This window comes from Onychostoma macrolepis, chromosome 13 (genome assembly GCF_012432095.1).
Source record: "Onychostoma macrolepis isolate SWU-2019 chromosome 13, ASM1243209v1, whole genome shotgun sequence".
Lineage (NCBI taxonomy): Eukaryota > Metazoa > Chordata > Actinopteri > Cypriniformes > Cyprinidae > Onychostoma > Onychostoma macrolepis.
In genome coordinates this window covers 24,198,701-24,218,893 of record NC_081167.1, presented here as the reverse complement: position 1 = coordinate 24,218,893, position 20,193 = coordinate 24,198,701, and the positions used below count along the sequence as shown (strand labels likewise).

Genomic DNA, 20,193 nt, shown 5'->3' with positions numbered 1-20,193 from the left:
CTTTAAGACTGGGATGATCAACATGTGACAAAAACAACTCTCTCCTAAAACCGGGGTTTCCACCACATTTGACAAACCAGTGATCCATGAAACTTACAATCACATTTCCATATTTTTGAAAAGAGAAATAATCAAGAAAATCTCTTCTCACTTTAGAAAGTTCCATGATTTTTAAGATTTTCCATGACTTTACTGGAATTCACCCATCCATCCCTAAAGTCAAAGGGTGCTGATTGCTTGATTAGAATGTTGTAAAATTGTCTCGAAATTTCCTAAAATCTGACTGGTTGAAAGGAATGACCAACAATAATGTTGATACAGGAACATATCTTTGGTAAAGCACATCAAGGGTGGTATACCTGAAGACAAATCCACCCACCAGCTAGCCACCGACAAGTGAATCTGACAGAGGGAGAACCTGGATGCTCAAGGCATAGAAAAGAGTTGGGAGCATAGCCAACTTGAGCCAGAGACAAGCTGGACGGGACGTAATGAAGACCCTGCTTCCACCTGCTCCTTGTCCACCTGATGCGGCCAGGACGAATGCTGTGAAAACGGATCAGCTGGCACCACGCGATGGGACACCTGATGCTGATGAGCTCTCTTCACGCTGCCATAAAAACACAATTCCTCAGTAAAGCAGCTTTCATGAGCTCTCGCACACAGCATCTGAGAGACTCAGTTTGAAGTTCACAGTCAGTGTGCGTCTAAGCCAGACGACCTCTTGGACCAATGTTCCCTTTTGCATTCACTGTTACTTGACTTCTAGAATTAGAAGGACACCATGGCCTACTTGTCTGTGGGCAGTTTTTACTTTCACAGTTGTATCGGTTTATGTAACACTGTAAAAGAAAAAAAAAAAAAGTAAATTGTATACTGTCAACGTTAACGCATGCAATTAATCTAAAAATTTTAACAAGTTAATATTTTTTTAACACAAATTAATTGTTTGATAAGGTTTGACCCCAACTTCTTGCCGTCATCGCAGCATGGAAGGTTATCTATCATTGTGTGATGAGGGTACAGCCAGTGCTATTCCCAGTCGTGGGAAAAATTACAGAGCTGTGGGTTGCGGTTTTTTGGGCTACTTTTATAATGTATCACGGCTGCCCAAAGTGTATATAGACAAATAAAAATTAAAATTGATCTTTTTAATAATGTGTATTATACTTGGAATGTATACCTGGCAACTTAAGAACGGAGAGGCGGTTGTAAAATCACAAACAATGTGAGTTTCAGCCAGAGCAGCAGAAATAAACATGACAACAGCCACTATAGATTATAAAATGATAAACACACGATTACGATAGGATATGGTTTGTATGTGATTTTCTTGAGTTGAATGTGTATATCTGAAACGCTCATTTGTGCAGCGATATAAAAGGCTATAAATAGCATATTTTAACAACAGCAAACGACCAAATTCCACATGTGATCGTAAAAGGAAGTTATTACAAACACTCAATGATGGTTTGAAGTGAGTTCTGAGTAAAAGTGCACTATTAACCTAATAAATTGTCTTATGTAGCATGATGCTAATATTAGCTCTAATGCACCTGCAGAACAGATCCAATTCTTCTTCATAATGCATTTTGTCATAATACTTCATGTAAGGTTGCAAGAAAATGTTTTGTTATATTTATTGCCAGTATAAAGGCTGATAATGGCTGAATAAAAACAAAAGAATAATGATAAAATAATAATAAGGATTATGTCTCATACCTGGCGGAAGTGTGAAAGGTTCTATTTCCTTAAACTAGTTTGTCATGCACTTCTTTATTTCAACACATTTACAGGTAAATCCTAGTATTTTAAATTTGTGATTAATCACAGTCCATGACTGTGATTAACGCGATTAAATTTTTTAATCGATTGACAGCACTAGTAAATTGTCAACACCACTGTGTGATTACTATCAGTAAATGTTTTCTGAATTATGTTTTCTGAAGGATCATGTGACACTGAAGACTGGAGTAATAGCTGCTGAAAATTCAGCTTTGCCATCACAGAAATAAAAAGAAAGCAGCTATTTTAAATTATAATAATATTTCAGAATTTTACTGCTTTTACTGTACTTTTGACCAAATAAATGCAGCCTCAGTGAGTGTGTGCTTACTGCAAAGCCACAGCTCTTCCACAAAATGTTCACGCTTACATGAACACTTAGCATTGTCTACACATACTCCACTGTTTGGAGATACTTTAAACTAGAGGTAGATACTTGAAGACACTTTCAACTAGGTTAGCACCACATTTTCAGATGCATTAGCGTCAATGAAGAGCTAAATACATGCAGCAATACCAATTTTTTTTTTTCATTTCTAGGTGTTGGATGCGTTTCGTTCTATTTCCTGCCTAATGCTAGCTGCTTAGCAAAAAAGAAGGGAGGTGATGAGGCTCATGGCACATGCATGTCACCGCAGGACCTCACGGCCATATGGGCCAGTGCTAATGACTGACGAAGAAACACTTATGCCACACAGAGCATAAATTAACTACTATAAATATAGTATCGATTGACACTCTTAACAAGTAGCTTGCGTGACTGATTAGGCTGTGTTTATTACCGCCGGGTAAGGGGGCAAGCACAAGCGGCAGCCAATACGAATGTACAGTAGAACACTACATGTGACACTAAAGACTGGAGTAATGAAGATTCAGCTTTGCCATCACAGGAATAAATGGCATTTTAAATATATTAAACAGAAACATCTATTTTAAACAGTAATAATATTTAACTGTATATTTTGATCAACTAAATGCAGCCTTGTTGATCATAAGAGACTTCTTTTGAATGTCGATAACATCACACAGAGGAACAAGATGCATTCAGATCACATCTGAAGGTATTTGAAGGCACATGACACCAAAAGCACCTAACCTGAGTGGGAATTTGACTTGTATCTTTAAGTACCAAATGTACTATATCTGTATGCGTGTGGGTTTGCCTGAAGAGCTGGGCAGCAGAGGAAGTGGAGGGGGTGGCACACAGCCTCAGCTGAAATCCTGAGTACACACTGCCCTTTACAAAGGCAAATTGCCGGGAGATATTGAGCCCACTGTGTCTGTATCCATGGCAACAGAGGAAGTTCAGGAGAACAGTAAAGTACAACATAGCTGACGTAAAGGGAGGCGCACGTCGATGTCGAAGGGCTGATGCTGGTGTGCGCTGCTGAGATTCATGTACGTGAGCGTGAGGCCAGGGAGGGTTCAAGACATTAACTATAAGGTTTGCGAGTTCATTTTCATACATGGACGATGACTCTCTGGTGTAATGCTAACTCACTTCAATAAGCTCCCAGACACAAAGTTTGAGGTTGAAACAAATATGAAAATAAATAAGCCTATAGAATATGCTGCACATTACGAGAAATATTAAATCACCGTAAACAATGAATGCCTAATGAGATTCATTTATGTATAGAGCTGGGTTTTAATTTATGAGACTGCATGTTTGAACACACTAGATAGCTCTGTGCCCATTATGTCAATTCAATGCCTGTACACTTCAATAAAATGCAATTAACTAAAACATTAATGTAATGAATTGAAAGCAACTCACAAATGCAAAATAAAAAAATTAATAATCAGATATCCTACAGCTTCGATTGTGGAATAGCTTATTTTACAAGATGTTTTCTAACAGTGTTCTCTGTTGAAGTTCACTATATATAGTTTACAATATGCGTTTTAATCAAAATAAAATGAAATGAAATGAAATATATATTAGATTTAACTTTATTGTAATTGTGCAGAGTACAAGTATAGAACCAATGAACTGCACTGTTAATAAAAAAAAATAAAATAAAATAAAATAAAATAAAAATTAAATTAAATTAAATAAAATTAAATTAAATTAAATTTAAAAAACAAAGATGCACTGTCAATTGTTTTGGAGTCAGATACTTATTGCCTGAATCTAATCGAATCGTGAGGTGTCTAAAGATTTCATTTCCCTTATCGCATTTGTCATCTTACACTTCAGCTAGGGTGATACTTTAAATGGCGCTGCTCTCTTGGTTTTCAGTTTACAGGAATGCGTTTACGTCATTCTATCATATCACTCACACGTTGCGCAAGGACCAAGCTGTCAGAAGATATCTATAGAATACTGTGTTCCTCAAAAAGCTAAATTAAAAGGCTTGGGGGGAAAATATAGCCTACCACCCCAGATAATATCTACAGATGCCAGTGTCATAAGTTTGCCAGTGCAGTAGGTCAGTTTGCCCATTAAGCTATCATTAATTATTTATCATTCAGCTGTTCAAACATGAAAAAGACTGACTCATTTTACCCCAAGGCGAAGTTATAGATAAAACAAATTAGAGCATGTTTTTTATTGAAAGCCATCTCTACAGATCATCAAAGTGGCTGATGTGTCAGAAGCATTCAAATCCTTGACTTTAAGCGAAATGATTTGATCCGAGAGTCTTCTTATCAACACAAAATCCTTTCATTTCAGATGATTCTTCGAGGGAGCTTTAATATTCTCTTTGAAGATGTGATTAAATGATTCCATGAATAATAATAAAAAATAATATAGCATAATCTAAGTCATTTAAAAGTAAATATGTACTGGGAATATGAGGTCACTGCATTGTCCTCTGCCAATGAGATTTTACCAAGTGGAATAAACCTCTGATAATAGGAGGGAGCAACTTAATAAAACACTTAAACATTTATGTAATTACAAAAGTCATTAATTCACTACTGACATAGATCATTTTCCTCAATAGCAAAATTGAATAAGAAATGAAGGTGCTTTCTAAACTTTGAGATATCATTTTTAGGTAACAGATCTTGTTATACCAGCCATTTTTTTTCAAATTTATTTGATCTCTTATTTTCTAACAGCACTCCCAATGAAGTATGTTTAACCTTTAATAAAAAATAAATTAATTAAAAAATTCTATGATTATTTTAGGAAATTATTCAACAGCTTGACAGTGACCAAGTGACACAAAGGACAAAAAACAAGGCTCAAATCTAAGCTGATATAGACTGATACCAAAGCTCTGTTAGCAGTGGATGTTTGTAATAGTTCGGCACTTTCCCAGATCAACACAATGTAAAGGAAGCGTTGATATAAGGCATAGCGAAGAGTCAAACTGACATGATGCTGATATGCAGGCTAATTAAGTCAGACTCATTATGCAAAAGAAAAGAATATGCTTCAAATGGTCCTTTTTCCCTAGTCTGGATATTTCAGTGATCCTGCCTTCATTACATTCTTGAATTGTAGCACAATATCTCATTTTAACAAACTATTTATTCACACTCTGTCAAGATTATTGCTGGAAACTCTTTTCTCCTCGCCAATTAATGTTACATACTCACATCTACCCTGATACAAACAGTACTCTTCAGCTGTTTGAGCAGGGTTGTTTCTGTTTTGACATAAATGCCTTTTCTACATTAATATTTATGACAAATGCTGCTGCTTCACTAAGATACAAAAATGTTGCCTTCTATTATTCAACAAGTGAGGTAAAATAAAAGCACCGACACTACAATAGTAGCATCTAAACAATTCATTAAGTATGGCTGCACCAATCTCTGCTCAATAGGAGAATATTTAGAACAGATACCACAAATAATCACACAGTTTTCTTCTGTAGTTTCCTTCACTGCTAACCGCATTGACTATTACTAGTGTCATCGTTTAAAAAACAAAAATTCCACAGGAAAAAACCTCAGCGAGGTAAGTACTTTTGAAATTATGAATGCTTTTCATCATGTTCAAACATTGCTCGGATCGGTTCTCTCCAATCAAAATCCTTGATGTTTGTGTTGGGAAAGGTGCCGCGGGCTATCCTCACATCTTAGTACTTGAGAAGATAAACAAGTCAGCAACTGATCAAAAGGAAGCTGCACATAAATACAGACACTAAATTATAGACTCGTCTTGAAGGTGAAGATTAGGATCATTTTATGATGTTTTTGAGGTCTGGTGCAAAAAGATACCGAACAAGGTTTAGGAAAGCTGACCATCACTTTTTAAGAGAACATGATGCTTTTTTCCTGTCCTGTAAAGTTAATATGAAAAAAAAAATTACCCTATTTACTTTTTAATACTTTCCTGGTGCATGATTCATCAGTGCACATTATTCAAAAATGTCTTTGCTATTTTCTATCAAAATATAATAACTTAAATGTTTTTTTACTAATAACTTGGTCTCTGCAACAAATTTCCTTCTTGGCTGACCTCAAAAGGCTTGTGCATCATACAAATCTGACTTCTGAATTCCAGTTTAATTGCAGAATAGCAATTTGAATATTTGGAAGTAAAATTCAAATGAATTGAATTGAACTGTAACTAGAAAAAGCAAAGTTTGTCAAGACTTGTCATGTTGGCTTGACAAAGCCTTTCCTAAGATTTTAAAAAGGTTTTAAGACTGTATATGTTTTATGTATTCTAAATATTAATAAGATATTAACAGCGGTTAGCGCTGGAAAAGACAGACAGACAGAATAATAGGAGAGGATAGGATGGATGGATAGACAGATAGATAGATAGACAGACAGAGACAGATAGACAGATAGACAGATAGACAGATAGATAGATAGATGATAGATAGATAGATAGATAGATAGATAGATAGATAGATAGATAGACAGATAGATAGATAGATAGATAGATAGATAGATAGATAGATAGATAGATAGATAATACTGTGGCTGCCAAACCTCAGCTCAATTAAATGATCCAAACTCCACTCAGATAATTGAAGGCTGACATACCTGAAAGTCTCCTTTAACACTTCTTTTTTAAGTTTGGCTAACTTTAAATTGAAAGTAAAAGTTAAAGTGAATAAAATCTGGTTCATATAAATCTGCCGTTTCATTTCCACTGACAGCTACATACATACTGGCACTCGGATGCTTCACAACGCACCACTGGATTAAATGGCACCTTTTCTTGCAGCGAGAGATAAGAGGAAGTCTCGGAGCACCATTTAATAATCCTAGAGCCCCATAAGACACTTTAGGTGCTGCTAATGGAATAAGCGCAGACTCTGCGTCTGTCCGGCTGATTCTCTTAAGAGAACTACAGCACAGACCGTATGTATTCAGCTCTCATCTCAACACACACTAGCAGAATACACATCATGATTTCTCATGGGTCTCATAAATGGTCTATTGCACAAAAAAAACATATCGACTAACGGTCTATATCTGTGCTACATTTCAGCTGAAAAAGCTCCTTTATTAAGAGCAGGTTTGTATTGAGCATCTATCAAAGGTTCCTATTCTTTGCATGTCCTTGTATTACAGTCCAAAAACCTGCTTGATTCGCTAACAACCTGCAATCCAATAGAACGAGGTATAAGCATGTCTACTTTCATAGCTGCCATTAGTCAAAGCTTATGAAGATCCACACACCAGAAAAAAGAAAAGCACATTTTAAATTACTGACAGGGGACTAAACTGTTGTCAGCGCCTTAATCATTTCGTGGGAGGATAGCAGAAACGCTTTACATCTTTGATGCAATGAGGATGTCAACCCTTTGTTCCACACAAAAAAAGAATCATTCTATAATACAGATTTTGCTTATAATGATGGTTGTGGATGGGTCAACGTCGTTTCATTTCCAATTCACAAATAGAAATGAATATTTGCAGTCATTTGGGAGAAATGCTGAACCCTCCCTCATGCTAAATGTAAAATGATGTGGTGTGGAATTAAAGAAGAAGATGGCAGTGTGTATGATCAGCACTGACAGGCCTTCAGTTCAGTTCAGCGTTTGGAGAAGCCGCAGGCTGAGTGCTCTTCCTCGCATGACCATCACGTCATATGTGCGACCTCCATCTGGAGGCGAAAACCTGCACCCTCTGAAACACGTATACATCTTCTCCACCAGCGTGATGAAGCAGGAATTACTCTAAATTGCTGCTTTAGAGAACTGGCAAGACAGTGATACTCTAGAGAATGACATTTTATTGTCATGGTAACACAGACGCACTGACTGTTTAAAATGCTGTACTGATGCCTTGGATGTAGACAGAGCGGAGGTCCAGATGTAATTATGGTCCATTAATGGCAGACCGGACCTGCCGCACTGCTGTCATCAAGACTTGCGCTGTACGTTCTTAGAACAATGACGTCAATAACGATACATTGTACCACAACAAGCCAAAGCAGATGCATGTATAATACAAAAAAAAAAAAAACACACAAATATGTAAATGACATGTTTAATGGGAAGCAACCCACCAAAGCTGTGTTCCAAAACCTTAAGGCATTGTAGGCATGCTCCCAAACACAAAAGCTGTTCCAAATTGTAGGCAGCAAAACTATTCTGCCTTCTAAAATATCTAATTTTGGCTGCATTCTAAAGACAGTATCACATATAGTGTTCACGAACAAGGCACCGCAATGCGCTTAGTGAAGATATTCATACAACGTGGTGGATGGGTGGAAAGAAACTAAAAAGCATTAATACAAAATAGCGAATTTTACACTGTGCAAAGAAAATATATTCAATAATTAATATGAGTAATGTACTGTACATTACTTAAATTAATTATTCAGTACATTTTCATGGTACAGTTTTACATTCATAAAAGTGCTTTTAAACTAAACCTCTGTTTTCATTGTTTCAAAGATTGTTTTAGAATTATTGAGTCTCTAAAATATTAAAAATGGAAAGAACACTTTCCTGCATGCTGCCAAGCCTTCCTTAAAAATCCTCATATTTTTTTTAAACAGGAATATTCTGTCTTACAACCAATCTATACCTGAAGAAGCATTGCTGTTTAAATAAATATAAAGATTTTGGAAACTAAGACTGTTTTTTGAGCAGGTGTCGATGTCCTATGCACATGCCTGTAACGATTCAGGTGTATGAGAAGAAGTTATTTGATATAATATACATGTATGTATATACATACATATATATAAAGATGAGTGAGTATATATATATATATATATATATATATATATATATATATATATATATATATATATATATATATATATTAGGTTTTTTTATTATTTAAATAACAATGCATATTTTTGTTTATTGGAATTATTTAATAATGCTTTTTTTATTACATAATAAATAATTTGAATAATTTCCAGAAACATTACTATAAAGAAGAGAAAACATTGGCCTTTTAAAATGTTTTATAGAGCCAATAAACAGCTTAATTAAAGCCTTTATGTTTGTCTTAAATGCATGCTTTTATAACCCATACACCCTCAAGGTGCAGTCAGAGGAACGCTAGTCAATCAACCCACCAGGTTTTGGAACGGAGCTACAGACAATGTCATCTTTTGATCCATTTACTGTAACAGGAAATTTAACCTTGGGAATTTACTTCCTTCCATCCCAGAACACTCGTTAGAATTAGAATTGGAAAAAGCTCATGCCTTGTGCTGCCTGTACCGAAATGTCTGACTGTGTGACTGAGTAATGTGTTATTCCTGCAACGGCGTTGACTCACTCAAAAGCCCTATCTGTGTGGGCAGTGTAGGAATAACGTTCCACTCTGTGTAAACCCTCCTCTGATGATAACCAAAAACCACCAGCTGTGCTAGTCCTGAGCAGTGAGAAATCAACCTCTTTTATCTTGTTTACTCAAACGAGGGCAAATGAGCGTCGTTTGTAAGCGTGAGAGTGAATAATTAATCTTTGTTCTTCCGAAGTTCTGCAATTTCCCATATCCAATCATCTCTGATGTCGAATTTGAAATGGTGAATGTGAGAAAATTTGACTCTAGGATCCACTGATCAGGATCTGCATCTTATAATTACTTCTTGAATGACTTATATACACCATCTCCTTACTGTGAGCTGGAAAAAAAAAATCATTTTCATCATTTTCAGCATTTCCATTTAGCTGGGAGCCCATTTAGTCCTTTTTAAAACTAATTGCAGACATGTAAAGAGCTTTAAAATGCTTTCACCCTACCTGGATCCTGAACTTTAGATGTTCCATTCACAATGGCACCAAATGTTCAGATTCACATGGGCTCCGGATATTGCAGAGAGACTGTTACATAACTGAACCATTTGGACTGTGAACACTTTTGCTTCAAGTTTACTGTGATGCATATCTACTGATCATCATCATACACAGGATAAATTTTATTTAGTCTTGCAAATAATGCAATGTATCAAACAGACAATTCTCAATCACTGCTTCCCTAACTGAACAGCATCTGCGCTCAACCAAAAAACCTGTTTGATGATCAAAGAACGTCTAGTCTTTAGGGAAGCCGATTACTTGGAAAGAAGTTAGGATGGTTGGGATTTTGAGGTTAAAACAACGGAACTGCCGCATCTAACAATGTCAATAATTCAAAAATGCAAGTTTTGTCTCTTGTATGAGAAAATAGATGCAAAAAAAATAATAATTTCACAGTCATGTCTATTCTATTTGTGGTTTATATAGACACAATCTTTTGTGTCTCGGACCCGTGTCTGTCCATTTTGCATTTTCATTGTATAATTCAGAATACGGCCAGCTGGATTCTGGCTAATGTATTTAGTGGCTCTGAACATCAGGCATCATCATCATTTCTCCTTGGCATTGGACACAGAGCAATGTACTCATTCTCTAAAAATAACTTCTGTGGCTTGTGGAGTACTAATTTAAGACTCATATATAATCTAGTATACTGATAAACAATGGTGAGAATGCATGGAAGAAGCTATTTTGTCTGACATATTTCAAATGAACAATAAAGGAATCATATAATAAATTGCGCTTCTTTAGATCAAATAAAAATCTTCTAAATACATGCCTTTAAAAATAAGCAACTGGCTCATTTAGGTTCATTTTAAATTGATCTGCAACAAGCAATTCATGAGCCAGAAGTTGCTAAATGAACCTAAACTGTTTCTTTGCACAAATGTAGGGGTCCAGTGTCTAATCAGCATGTGAGTATAAAAATATAACCATATAAAAATATGTACAGTGCATTATTTCCTTGTGGTAAGCAATATATGTAATTTGTTCATACAAACACAACAATATAGCATATAACAAAATATGTAGCTCACTACACAAAGACTGGAACATCTGGATAGGTAGGTAGGTCACTTGCGAAAATTAGGGCAGCAAGCTTGAATTTAAGTGAGTCACAATGCCTCAAAATAGAGGAATTAAAACAATCTGGTGGGGTGGTATGATATACAAACAGCAGACTGAGTTATCTCCACCAGTTTTAAGTAAAAGCAGTGTTTCATTTGCATTATAATCCCTGAAATGTCTAGATCGGCATAATATTAGTGCAGAGAAGTTGTCTGGCATTCAAGACAAGCTTGCAAAATCAGCCCACACGCAAGCCGAGAAATAAATATGAGAATCCAGAGTGGACATTTTGTTCAAATACAAATCAATGTTCATTAATCCTATATCGCAATATCATAATCTGGCAATATTCGAGTAAAACACTTTATAGAGATAAAAATGTAAATACTTACCGCATTATGTGTCTGTGTCTGTCCAACTAGGATCAGGATGTTGGAGCAGATGATTGAAAGGCAGAAATTGATCAGAATGATTGATCTCTCCGACCTGATGTACCTGAAAATAAATTGTTTATCAAAGTTGCATTCCTCCAAAAGTGCAAAGTGCATTATTTGTAATATGCCTTGTACGTCTATGCACTTACCTCCATAGAATAGCATACACCACAGCCAGTGTGATCAAGGCCAGGCAGGAAAGACCACAGCCCACTATTAGTGTTACAGATGGAACCCCTGAGTACTCCATAGCCTGTGAATGACACGCAAGAGCTTCAGTGAGCGATTTTCAAACCCTTGTACCACTAATAAAAGCCCATTTCAGTGCTTGGTAATAAAGCACATTACAGGATGCTTGCTTATTGCAGCAAGGCCATTTATACTGCCCAAATTTAGAGGATTAAAGGACGAGCCTTTTTTTTTTGGTTTGGTCTGTAATTCATTTTCCCCCCATTCAATCTCCCCTTCACATGAATAAAATGTATTTAGCCTCATTCAAATGCACAGTGCTTATTATCAACAGGTCGGTGCTTAATGCCACAAAGCATAATTAACTCAAAAACATAATCTCTTTTAAAGCAAGTCAGACTATTCAGAGATGATCTTTGTAATGCCCCGGGCAGGTATTTCCAGACATGCAAGAACGGCTTCTTGAATTGGAAAACATGGAAATCTCCAAAACTGAATGTTAATGTTATATTCTAATTAAAAATAAAATATGATAACAATGCTGTCACAAATTCATCATGCAAAATAATGGTATCATTAATGCACATTCAAGAGTGAACAAACAGGCAATGCTTCTATGAAAAAGGTGATTGGTCTTTTAACTGTAGGGTGGGACTTTTGCGATTGGCTCTTTTAACTAAGGTTAAACTTTTGCGGACTTATTAAGTGTTACAGTTTTTCCTAATCATTTTTATATGACTGGACTGTTCCAGTGCTTATGTTTCTTGTTCTGTTGTTTAAATGACTGTGTAGGAATCAATGGATGTTGACCATCATTTTTTTCACAATCCGTATTTCATCAGAACACATATGGCTACCTATCATTTTAAATTGTTGCTTGTATTAGTTGCACAAGCCTTAACTAAGCCCTCACAATGCACATCCAGTCCATTTATTTATGCCTTTTCCCTCAGAATTCCATCTGACAACCCCCCTCAATCCAGTTCCCAGGAGTCACAAGTCATTGTGACATATCAGCTGTGCATTGCAATGATAGGAGTTATCAAACTTTGCCCCTGCTGCATCACTGAGACGCAGACAACACCATCATTTTCACACGGGAGCCATTTATTCACTGACTGGTCACATGGGCAGAGAAAAAAAATGGCTGCCTTTTACTATGTAGGGTAAAACAGCCATGTTTTGCTGTCTACTGAATCCACTAGTAAAGAGACCACAGCTGATGGCTGATGGTATAGCATATATAAATGCTGAGCAATATGTAGCAAAGGCAAAAGAAAGATTAATATTATACATTAACCTAAGATAGTGAACTGTAATAGAGATTAGGAAGCCATTATTGCATAATATGAAAGCCATAATTTTTATGCGCAGCCCTGGTATATCTGTGCAGTATAATATCTCACAGCTAAGAATTGTTTTATTAATGTAAGTAGCAAATTGAATACTGAAATTGAAGAGGCCAGAGCTGATGCTCCTGTATCTCAATTGTGAACATATAAAAATACGAACACACACAAATGCTTTGAGCAACATTTAGGAAAGATAAAATAGAGATTATGATGGTCAGTATTACTTTTTACTCTCAAATTACTTCAGTCTGTGAAGGGGGAAGCTTTAATAGATAGTGGGGCCATAATTAAAATATTAAAAGAAATAATATATACATATATTTACAAAATATGAATAAATGTTATTATTTTAATAAATATTTAATGGCAATTACTTAAACGGGAGATTCTGAGCTCTCTTCTCTCTCTCTCTCACACACACACACACACACACATATACACAAGCTTTGCACAGGTAGATTTCTATCATAATCAAACATGACATAATTAAAGTAAATTATTAAACATCCATCTGATTACAACCCACATTTTAATCAATACAGCATCTCTTGAGATCCCCCGCAGAAAACAATTCCAATACTTACTATTTCTCTGGGTTGTTGAGCCAAAATGGCGAAGGTAGATACCCGATCACATAAGCATTTGGTGTGGGATGCATCGGTGAGCACAGTTCTGCATCCTTTAGAGCTCCAGCTGCCCCAAGAATCGTTCCTACACAACACAGACAAGATTAAATCGCTTTAACAAGCTTTTTCTCTGTGAATCCGTCACTCTAAATCCTCAACACTGCGCTCTCATCTCATCCACTTCACTTCTTACTTAAGCGACAGAAAGTAAACGCAACGCATTTTAGTGCAGATCGTACTGAGTGCGACTGAAGCGCTGAGGCTCTGTGGTGCTGAACGACTCGCTGCTCACAGATACACTCACACCACACAACAAAATAAACCCGAACCTGCGATTCCTTTGACGCTTCTCCTCTCGTTTTGCTTCAGCTTTTGCTTATCGTTCTCTATCGATATGTATTTCCACTCGCTTTTCTAATTAGCGCCTTTTGGACGCTTTCCTGAGGGAAAAATTCAGCCTAGAAACGGCGGACGGCATCAGATTGATACTCTCTTGCCTCCTGCCTCGCGCTACAGCGGAGGGGGGAGATGCCTCAGAAATAGTCCCCGTTTGTTGTTCGTTCATCCTGATTTCGGCATTTATTCGCGAATATCTTAAGTTTATCCCATTTTAGAGCATTTGATTTCCCAATATGCTTTTCCCGAGACATAAACGGCAGGGAAAAACGGAGCTTAAACGTTAACCACCCCGTGAAAACGGGCTGGATGGTAGCAGCCAATTTCTCCTTCTCTGGCTAGCAAAATGATAGAATAGACATCTCACCTATTTATTAATGCTTACACATCTCGGCTGATATTGCAGTGGTTACGTCTAAAGATCAGGCTGATAAATCTTACTTAACTTAGCTGGATAATAAATTATTTAAGGCTAAAATAATTAAATAAGCTGATAAACATCATCCAAGTTTGTATTTACTCAGCATAACTGATTAATGTTTGATAACATTGTTTATCTTGTGTAAAATATTTATATTGAACCTCTAGTATAACTAAATCAGTTAGTCAACAGCTATGAAGTATTATGATTAACCAGTTGAATATAATCAGTGTAGTATAAAAGCAAAATTGAATTAAAGTGCCTCCAAAAGATGCATAACAAATACAGCCCTTTTCAGGAGGCTGTATGACATGACATCCTTAGTAACTTTTCCCTGAGGAAGGCTATGAGGATCTCCATAATTAAACCGCAGCACTTGCTCTCTTTTCAAGGTTTAATTAAGCTTTAAAACTCACACTTTTTTATATGCATGGATAACATGCATAATAACGTTCAATAAAAGAGAGTAACATGCATTATACAATAGCATATCTTTCATATATATTCATATATGAAAATGTATGATTCACATGAAAATTTCATGACATTTCTAAGTACCTGAATGTGCATTAACTAATGATGTGTAATGATCCAAAGGCATTTCATGCATAGCAAATGACTCCTGGTTTTGGATCATATTTAGCTCCAGATATGCGTACGGCATAAATCAGGCTGGATTGATTCATTCATGGAAGACGGAGTGCGGCCCTGTCCGATCTAACCGCATCGACAGCAAGCCGATAGCGACTGGCTCCAGGCGTTTATTAGGACGTTGTGGAATGGATTGCTGTGGTTTACTGTATCAGCAAACCAATTTGATTTGATGCACTCAATATGCAGTCAATTCATCTGATCACTGACTGTGTGACACGAAAGAAGCAACATTACCTTATCATAACTATCAAAACAAAACGTTACTTTGGTAATTCCAGTTTGCATGGCTTATTTATGGAAGTTTTATATATTTTCTACTAGGGAGAAGGCAATTTATTTTCCATTTAGTTGCATCTATTCTCTTGTTACTCACTTGGCTCTTCCGGTCTGGGAGGAATTTGAAAGACACACAGTCTGTGGAGGAGTCTGTGGGTGTATGAATTACGCTAGGCTCAAGATAGACTCGGTTTCTAGGCAATTGTACGAGTAGAGACTAATGACTTTTAATAGCCGAGATGCAGCACTGTCCATGGTACTGAATCACTACATTTAGGCTAGCAGAATGACACTGTAATCAGATTTGAGTACAATTCTGACATTTGAGGATTTGTCTTACTCTTCTTATTCAATACGTCCTTTATATTTTATATCAGTTGTACTGTTTGGATGCCAGGTTACTGTCAGTAATGCACTTAATATAGGAAGCTGTGTGCTTTGAACTGCTGGAACGTTGCAATCAGTGGTCTATTCATGTCTGCTTTGCAGTTATTTTTGGACTGTTCATTTTATACATAAGCCTAACAATAATACTTTAAAGGCACTTGCACAAAGTAACTCAGCATACACCTAATTCAATGCGGTATTTAAAAAGTAGTAGTACTGTGCATCTGACAAAATATAGCACAAAATGCTCATCAACCACACATCTTAAGTCCTTGACTCCAACATCAAGAAAATTATATTTTATAAAAATGCATAAAACAAAATAATCAACAAACAGCCTCATAGCATATACTGTACATTGAAATCATGCAATAATCTGTTGCATAGCACTAAACATGCTATTACTTTTTAATAATTCCTCCTGATGTCAATTTTCTTCAAGAAGTGAACAGGTAGAACAAAAAAAGGTACAGTAATAATTCTATAAATGCATGAAACAAATGATCCAAAAATGTATGAAACTTTAATTAAATTTTAGGATAGAAATAGAACTATTTTTAAGCATTTTTCCATATTTCTACATCCATTTTCAAACATCACTACTTAATTTTAAATGTAATGGCCCTGTTATGTGACAAATTAATTTTTTAAAGAACAAATATTCCATGTATTCTCTCAATTAATGTAAGGTCATAAATGATCATACTAATTATAAAAAATATACTGATTTAAATTAATGTTATATTGAGTACTTGTCACTTGCCCAAGTCAGCTACCCATAAACCAACACAGACTGTTAATGCCACATAAGGTCATCAAAATTTATACAGATTCTGTGATTCCCGTATTTTGTATGTTTTTGCTGGAAACTCAAGGCCAAGAATTCCGCTACATATGGAATACATGAATGAATGAATGAATGAATGAATAAGAAAAGTAGATTTGAATATGAAAAAAGGCACATAAGGCTACTCTTAGTAAAAGAGCTAATGGCAAACCAATACAAGACCTTTGCTGTTCCAACAATCACCTCTATGTCTTCTGAATATTTTATGAGGAAAAAAAATGGAGATTCATGCCAAGTGTGGCCCTCCTGTGCTTTTTCATACATGTGAAAATTGATAGAGTTGTAAGTATTCAAGCGAGAATTTGCATAACCGATGCAGAGTTAAGCAACATTTGGTCTTAGAGAGAAAGATTCTGCCTTTAAATCAAGGTAACTTATCATTTTCACAGTGCTGGGGCATATACCAAACCTTCCTGATAGCTTCGGAGAAAGCGCTCATCAACTGTGCTGGGATGGGGAAGAAATACTTTGAATCTGATTATATACAAATGCTATCCTGAAGCCATGTTTAGGATAATGTAAGCCATTTAAGTGAACAAAGCTTACAAGCAAACAGGATTGTAATGGTGACTTCAGGTATTCACAACACATTTTCCTCCATTTTTTCCTGTTACTCATTACCATAATTGTTTCTGTAAAACAGTGCTTCTGTGCACCTACTACTTTCTTGCAAAATGAACAAGCTTCATTGTTTTCCTCACAAATACAGTGTTAATGGCAATCAACAACAAGAATTCAAGTGAAAATGAATAAGAAATTCAGTCTAGACACAGGTTAACCTCAGTTTGTCCTCCAACCTCATGTTTTTCCAAACCTGTATGACTTTCTTGCTTTCTTGAAACCAAACAATAAATGCAATAGACTATACCAGCCCTGTTTTTCATTACAATGAAATGGGAACTAAAGCTTTCAAGTTTCAAAAGGATGCAGAAGCACCACAAAAATGGTTCTAAAAAATTGTGCTATATTTCAAGTATTCTGAAGTCATACTATGCCTTTGTGTGAAGAACAAAACCAAATTTAAGACGCTATACACTGATAATCTTCCTCTCTAGTGAGCTGTTAACAACAGCAACTGGATCATTGATTCACTGAGTCAACATCAAGAATCAGATCAGTCTGTTTCATGACCAAATAATTCAGAGCAGTGCTGTGAACTGGACTGAACTAAAAATGATTCATTGAAAAGATTCAGTTTATTTATGTACCCAAGCTTCTCTCATAAACATGCCTAGGAGATCCAGGCGGATGTCAAGATATTTAGTAAATAGTGACTTAAAGCAATAATTCACCAAAAATGAAAATTTGTTAAAAATTTACTCACCCTTAGGCCATTCAAGATGTAGATGAGTTTGTTTCTTCATCAAAACAGATTTGGAGAAATTTAGCATTACAACACTCGCTCAGTGGATCCAATGCAGTGAATGGGTGCCGTCAGAATGAGAGTCCACACAGCTGCTATAAACAACAATAATCCACACGACTCCAGTCCATCAATTAACATCTTATAAAGTGAAAAGCTGTGTGTTTGTAAGAAACAAATCCAGGTACTCTATACCGATTATTGTGATGTTTTTATCAGTAGTTTGGACTCTCATAATGACAGCACCCATTCACTGTAGAGGATCCACTGGCGAAATTTATCCGAATTTGCTCCCATGAAGAAACATACTCTACATTTTGGATGGCCTGAGGGTGAGTAAATGTTCATCTAATTTTTAAAATACATGTTTCCTAAATAAAGCAATTGAATGATTTCAGGACTTTTTGTCATGCTTCCTTGGTGCTTCTGTGGAAGTATGGCAGGTTCCTAGCCATTTTAAATGCATGGAAATGAGACTATCACAAGTCATACAAGATTTCGAACAACACTATGGTGAGTAAATAATGACGGAATTTTTATGTGACTTAGTCCTTTAAATGTTCCACTCTGCCTGAATCAGAGATGTCAGAGGTTAAAAACATGAGATTTCTCGTTCACGCTGAGCTCGTATACACTAGCGTACACATAATGACTTCCAAGAAGAGATGCACATAGTTATGATATGAATGTCATCGAAATCAGCAGCTGTTTTCCCTCGTTGTTTGAGAAAATCTCTTGGGGCTAATTAAAATTGCACCTCAAAATATGCACAATCATGCCAGAGAGAGCTGATAGAGTTGTGCATTTGTGCTCTGTAATTGTTTGCTTGCACAGGCCAATTTTGATTTTGTGCAAAGTGTAAACACACTAACGAACAAATTTATTAATGAACATGCGTCCACATAAATAATCATGCAAACAGATTAGAGACTAAACTCAACAGCAAATTTATTTAAATTTATCATGAACAGGCATGAAATCCACATTATTTGAGCCTAATAAGAGCGGCTCTCTTTTAATAGCAAATATGAAGCCTGTTTATATTCCTGAGTGTTTCGGGGCAGAGACCCCTCCCTCTTTATAAGCCGCATATAATAATACCACAGGGCTAAAATCCATTCCAGTGGCTCAAATTACACTCAAGGGGGCAGACTCGGGTGGCCCTTCATTCAATGAAAATTGAATTTGATAAATACGATTTCTCTGTGTTCTTATCGGTCACCGCACAGAGGTCTGGCTCATACTGCCTTAGAAGCACCATGTAATTTTCATATTTGAAGATGATTAAGATTAAATAGAAGCCATTTTCAATTTACAGCATGGGCCAGACAGGACTAAATAAGTAAATAATTAAATGACTGGAATTATACAGATATCATATAATTACTGAGAAACATCATAACAAAACAACCCAAATCAACACGGTAAACATGTTAAAGGGATAGTTCACCAGAAACTGAAAATTCTATCATCTTTTATTCTTATGTTGTTCCAAACCTGCATGACTTTTTATTTTTATTTTTATTTTTACTTTAGTTTAGTTTTTGCCCATGCAATTAAACTAAACTAAACTAAACTAAACTAAACTAAACTAAACTAAACTAAACTAAACTAAACTAAACTAAACTAAACTAAACTAAACTAAACTAAAATAAAATAAAATAAAATAAAATAAAATAAAATAAAACAGCAGTAAGGCAACAAGTATTCCATTGTACAGAGAACAAAATGAGGGCATGTAAATTAGGTTCAGGTAAATGTAAATGATGACAAATGTAAATTATGACAAAATTTCATTTTTGAGGTGAACTATACTTTAAACTACTCAGATCATAATTACTGTTATGGTATTTCTTTAATGCTTTTCTAAACTGGATAGCCACTGAACACTAAGAAAGAATCTTGTATGGAAATAAAATATGTAATAATACTACATGAAAATGACAAAGGAAAAATAACAGCATGACATGGCACACACAGCACTAATTATTAATTTAAATAAAACTTGTTAGCACTATAGACATCCCTGTGTGTTCAAACCTGACTCCCATTTCTGGAAAACATCCTTTCAACAGAACCTGTCTCTGCACAGCCTAGCCAAAAGAAATACGTGCTTTATTAATTGTACGCTAGGGAACAAAGGAGAAAAGGCTGCCAAATCCAAATGGACCAGATGAAAAGCAAAGACAAGATGAAATGTCTCTAAAGA

General features: G+C 35.8%; 1 protein-coding gene across 4 annotated transcripts in view; it reads right to left on the bottom strand.

The window, feature by feature from the left end:
• adgrb3 (adhesion G protein-coupled receptor B3) overlaps positions 1-20,193 on the bottom strand; it is a 154,423-nt gene that overhangs the window by 18,998 nt on the left and 115,232 nt on the right. For all 4 annotated transcript variants that reach the window (XM_058796225.1, XM_058796226.1, XM_058796227.1 and 1 more), the window contains 3 exons: positions 13,599-13,725; positions 11,623-11,726; positions 11,432-11,534 (listed from right to left, as the gene is read on the bottom strand). In XM_058796225.1, coding sequence (XP_058652208.1) covers positions 11,432-11,534; positions 11,623-11,726; positions 13,599-13,725 — 334 coding nt within the window. The remainder of the gene's footprint in view (positions 1-11,431; positions 11,535-11,622; positions 11,727-13,598; positions 13,726-20,193) is intronic.